The sequence below is a fragment of the Sinocyclocheilus rhinocerous genome, unplaced genomic scaffold (assembly GCF_001515625.1).
Source record: "Sinocyclocheilus rhinocerous isolate Xijiao unplaced genomic scaffold, SAMN03320098_v1.1 scaffold1690, whole genome shotgun sequence".
Taxonomy (NCBI): Eukaryota; Metazoa; Chordata; class Actinopteri; order Cypriniformes; family Cyprinidae; genus Sinocyclocheilus; species Sinocyclocheilus rhinocerous.
In genome coordinates this window covers 75,813-81,762 of record NW_015664228.1, presented here as the reverse complement: position 1 = coordinate 81,762, position 5,950 = coordinate 75,813, and the positions used below count along the sequence as shown (strand labels likewise).

At 36.1% G+C, this 5,950-nt stretch overlaps 1 protein-coding gene across 1 annotated transcript in view; it reads left to right on the top strand.

Annotated features, from left to right (window-relative positions):
* Positions 1-5,950, top strand: part of calcrl2 (calcitonin receptor-like 2) — a 35,872-nt gene that overhangs the window by 6,917 nt on the left and 23,005 nt on the right. Inside the window, exons 7-8 of the mRNA XM_016540768.1 lie at positions 529-747; positions 5,479-5,520. Coding sequence (XP_016396254.1) covers positions 529-747; positions 5,479-5,520 — 261 coding nt within the window. The remainder of the gene's footprint in view (positions 1-528; positions 748-5,478; positions 5,521-5,950) is intronic.

The window sequence follows — 5,950 nt, the reverse complement described above, 5'->3', positions numbered from 1 at the left end:
TATCTATCTATCTATCTATCTATCTATATATATATATATATATATACTGTCTCCAAGCTTTTGAATGGTATAGTTTATAATGTTTGAAAAGCTTTTTATTTCAGATAAATGCTGATCTTTGGATCTTTCTATTCATCAAAGAATCCTGAAAAAAAATGTACTCAACTGTTTTAAATATTGATTTAAAAAAATGTTTCTTGAGCAGCAAATCAGCATATCAGAATGTTTTCTGAAGATCATGTGACACTGAAGACTGAAAATTCAGCTTTGATCAAAGAAATAAATTACATTTTAACAGATATTCAAATAGTAAGCAGTTATTTTAAATAGTAAAAATATTTCACAATTTTACTGCGTTTGCTGTATTCTGGATCAAATAAATGCAGGCTTGGTGAGCAGAAGAGTATTCTTAAAAAAACATGAAATATCTTTCTGTTCAAAAACTAGATTCTAACTGTTGTTACTTGTAATGCATTTCCCCCGACATGCAGCAATCTTCAGTCTGTAATCTCTCTCTTCTCCTGACAGGTGAACCTGTTCTTCCTGCTGAACATTGTGCGGATGTTGATCACCAAACTGCGGGTCACTCACCGCACCGAGACCAATGTCTACATGAAGGCGGTTCGCGCCACCATCATCCTGGTTCCTCTGCTGGGCGCTCAGTTCATCCTGGTGCCGCTGGAGCCCAGCGGACGCGTCTCTCGGGCCATCTACGAGTTCTTCATGAACATCTTCGCCCATTTCCAGGTGATGAACTCGGAGAATCAGTGCAGTCGGTCAAAAACGCATTACAGATGTGTAAAATCAGCCCACGAGGCGTTTTGTTTCTGTAGCTAATTAAATAAACGCTTGCTTGAGCACATTCCACTGTTTTTTTAAATATCACTAGCATAAAAAGTGCTGATATTGCATTTTAAATGTTTTATTAAACGGATGCATTTCTTTGAGACCTGTGTGACTGTACAGCAGTGTTATTTTAGTGTTATTAACCCGTTTAATCCCAAATCTGTCCCAGAGATGAAAATATCCAAATGATGTGTCATTAGTGACCCTTTGAAATAATCAACTATTATTATTTGACTTTTTTTGGGAAAAGTGTGTGAAATTTCTTTTATGTTTTATGGTCGGTCACAATTGTGACCGGTGGGATAATGTGTGTACTGAAATAACATATTTCTACAGTCAAAATAATTTATTATATATCTTAGCCCAGCTATTTGAAACTGTTTGATCACATTCTACTATGCATAAAAAATACAACCCTTATACAACACTGATAGGAATACTGAGATAAAAGACAAAAAAATACAACCATCAACATATTTCAAAATTGTTACTTTTTTGTAAAATATATCAACTTTTTAAATTAGTGCTACCAGTATTACAACATCAATATTGTAACTTATTTGTAACATTTGAACTTTTAATTTAGTGCAGTATTTTGTCATTGCAACATTTTAGTGTAACTTTCACTAACAACTGCAATTGGATTTATATTGTAAACCTAAGTTCACTGTTATCCCAGCAGTCACTATTGTGACCATCAACATGTTTACTAATTCTATGACCACACTCAACAAAACTGAATATATGTGAATTCATATATTAATACTAGACACCTTAAAGATAATGTGGACCAAAAATCTTTGTTGACACTTTACTAGCCTTTCGTTTTGGAGCTTTGATGCAGTCATCATCTTTTCATGATGCAAACCGGAATTAAACTGCTCTGGTCATGTGACAATTTGCACTTATCATGTGACACTGCGCATATTTAATTGAAACCCTTTATTTTTTCCATATTTGCAGGAAGTGCACTAAAACATCAGTCAGTAAGATTTTTAGAGCTTTATGGGATTAAATGGGTTAATACACTGCTCAAAAAAAATGTAAGAAACACTTTTTAATCAGAGTATAGCATCAAGTCAGTTAAACTCTTGGGATATTGATCTGGTCAGTAAAGTAGCAGAGGGGGTTGTTAATCAGTTTCAGCTGCAATTAACAAGAGGTGCACTAGATGGGCAACCATGAGACGAGCCCCAAACAGGAATGGCTTTACATGTGGAGGCCACTACTCATCTTTTCTGACTCGTTTTGCATTCGGCTAGGGTCACTGTCACTGCTGGTAGCATGAGGATTGAATTCAGCCCTCTGTAGGTTGATCATTTTCATTTCCATCAAACGATGCGGCATCCTTTCGTTCCAACACATTAGCCAGTCCATATCAGTATAGATATGCAGCATGATATTTTTCCCCATTGAGATCTGATGTGTTTTCAAAGTGATCCTTTAATTTTTTTGAGCAGTGTATAATATTATTAATAGTTTTTATTAATATTTTGAATATTGCAGTGTGCTTGAGTTAACCTTCCACTTCCAGCGTGACAGGGAATTTAATTTATATGTTAATTAATGAATTAATTTATTTTATTGTAATTATTTAAATAGAATACCAAAAATGTGAGATTATTAAGGATTATAATCTAAAGGATTCTGTGAATGTATAGAAATATGATTCTGATTTTAAACCAAATACTTTAGATATGCGTTTAAAATATGAGCTAAGAAAGGGATCACTGCTTACTGTGCAATCATAGATAAAGGACAATTATTAGACTTAATTCTCTAAAAGAAAGATTCAATCTAGATTCCAAGGATTTCTTCAGATATCTTCAGCTCCTACAACATTTCTCTCAGAAAACTAAAAAAGGGACTGATGGAGATCCAAATAAGAGTGCTCTAGATAAAATATTCTCCTCATCTGAACCAATGTTGAAGACTATTACTAAACTATTCAGAGCATTGGATTTACAGGGAGATAAAAGGTGGTATTATTATCTCAACTGAGGATTGGGAAAACATATGTAAACTACAATGGATGCAACTTCCCGTTCTTCATATTGGAGAAAATTTTGCTGGAGAAATATTGTTCGGTCCCGCCGCTGCTGAGGCACGGAGGAGAATGAGCTCGTGGGGATCGCAGGTGGACCTGGCTGATGAGTTTAAAGAGGGGCTTTCCCTCTCGCGCTCGTCGGCTGTGGACAAGAATGAGACGCTGGAGGATGATGTTATTTCTTTAACTCTGCTAGCTTTCTTTGCAGTGTTTCCCGGGACCTGTGTGTTTCTATCCTTTTTCTAGGGTTGGTCCTCAGTAAGCACCCCCTCTGCTGGATTCAGAAACCGGGTGCTCAACTTGCAGTGTTATCTCACTCGTCGATATATGTCCAGACGGTACGATAAGCCGGGTTTCGGCTTCATACTTCCTGGATCATGCGGCCAGGTCACAGGCTTCTGCGGGAGCCTTCTTGAGGTTATTGTGAGCATGGTGCTTTCTTTCGAGCGTTTAATTCTCTCTGAGGAGTTGGATTCCTCGCTCCATGGGCTGTCCTCGTGGTAGTATTGAGCAGTTCTCCCCTTTTATCAAAGGGTTACCTGGAATGAGCGAACGTTATTCCTCTGAATTCGGAGTTCTCCTCTCATGAGAAGTTGAGTTCTCTGTTTTTCCAGAGCACCTGGAACCAGCAGCATCAGGTGGATTAGGCCCTTCCTCTGCCTCCCTGATGCGCTGAGTGTTTGGCTAGCTTGCAGTATGCTTACCCTTCTGATTTTACAATCACGCTGTAGGTCGAGCCCCCTCTCGTTGAGAGCTGGGTTTGTGCTCCCTCAGCCAAGGTAAACTACTGCTAGCCGTTCCAGCATTGGAACATGCTGTAGGTCGAGCCCCCTTCTCGACTGAGAACTGGGTGTGTTGCTCCCACAGCTAAGTAAATTATTGCTAGCTGTTCCAGCTTTGGAACATGCTGCAGGTCGAGCCTCCTCTCGTTTGAGAACTGGGGGTGTTGCTCCCTCAGCTAAATAACTGCTAGCTGTTCCACCATTGGAACATGCTGTAGGTCGAGCTCCCTCTCGATTGAGAGCTGGATGTTTGCCCCCTCAGCTACAGGTTTACTGCTAGCCACTCCAGCATTATAAGCCTTAGATCGATTTGAGACTTCTCAAACATAACGTTTTGGGATGAACCATTTCCATCTATGGGCCGCTCTTTCAGAGTGCCACGAGAATTTTTGTTTAAAATCCATGTTATGGTAAGTGTGCACGTGAAGGCTTTGTACACTTTCTAAAATCCACACTGTGGTAAGTTCGCACGCTAGTACTCTGCGTTCTTTTCTAGAATCCTGTATGGTAAGAGCTACGCGCAGCAGCCTCGTGCTCTTTCTGAGTGGTTTAAAACCCCGGTTCCGCCTTGGGCACCACTCCACCTATTAAATGTCATTTTAAGTATATTTCTGAGAAGTACATAAAAAGTAGACTGAAAGTATATTTCCTATTTTAGTATACTAATTGCACACTTGAATAAACTTCTTTTTCGTAAGGGTAGGCAATTGTTGGAGACATTGCAGCTCACAGGATGCTAACCATTTTCACATATTTTGGGGATGTCCTAATATCACAAGTTTTTGGAAAGGTATACATAGCGTATTAGAAAAGATTTTAAACACTGCAGTTGATTTTAGTTTTGAGGTACTTTACATGAAAATCTGGAATCTGAGGAAAGCAAAAAAATCTAAATATTGAGAAAATCGTCTTTAAAGTTGTCCAAATGAAGTTCTTAGCAATGCATATTACTAATCAAAAATTAAGTTTTGATATATTTACGGTAGGAAATTTACAAAATATGTTCATGGAACATGATCTTTACTTAATATCCTAATGATTTTTGGCATAAAAGAAAAATCTATAATTTTGAGCCATACAATGTATTGTTGGCTATTGCTACAAATATACCCCAGCGACTTAAGACTGCTTTTGTGCTGCAGGGTCACAAATAATTCTTGCTTCAAGTAAAAAAGCTATTACTAGATGCTGGTATAAACCTAATCCACCACAAATACAGGATTGGATTAACATTGTAAAAAGTATGTTTACTATGGAGAAAATTACATTCTGTGTGAATTACCAAAAAATATATGTATTTGTTGACTTTTGGTCCAAATGGAGTGAGTATATAACTCCTATTGAACTGAATGTTTGTTTGTTATAGAACCTATGTTTCATGTTTATTTATAAATATTGCATCCACATCCTCTTTCTTTTGTAAATAGTTTTTGTATAAATGGAAGATAAATTAAAGATATATATTTATCTGTTATTGTCATGAAGAACTTTTTGATCAGGTGAATATATATATGGCTTATCTCACAATTCTCTTCACATTCTTACATTTTATCTCATAATTCCGATGTTAACTTGTATATAGAATCATAAATGTGAGAAAAAAGTCAGAATTGTGAGATGGAAAGTTTCAATTACCTTTTTTATTTTTGTATTCAATGGCACTTTTCAATTTAATGGTCTTTCATATTCAGTTAAAGTTAATTTTATTTCAAATTCCAAAAATCTTTCTAATGGTTTTGATTTTAGTTAGCAATAATAAGCTGGTCTTACAGTGTGTTTTACTGAGAGTTTGTGTTTCTGCAGGGTCTCCTGGTGGCTGTAATCTTCTGCTTCTGCAATGGAGAGGTATGACTTAATTATTTAATTAATTAATGATTAATACCTCGTTAATCTTTATTAAAGCACTTTAGATGAGCATAAACTTGTGAGGATTGTAGTGGCCTACTGTGCAGCATAAACCAGAAGTAATATTAACATTGATTTTGAACTTTTTTTCTTGTAATTATTTAATCAGACTATAAAAAATTGTTAGACAATTTTAGTCTAATATTACTGTCTGAAATTTTTCTTGTTGCATAATCAAAATATTGAGAAAATCGCCTTTAAAGTTGTCCAAATGAAGTTCTTAGCAATGCATATTACTAATCAAAAATTAAGTTTTGATATATTTACGGTAGGAAATTTACAACATATCTTCATGGAACATGATCTTTACTTAATATCCTAATGATTTTTGGCATAAAAGAAAAATCAATAATTTTGACCCATAAAATGT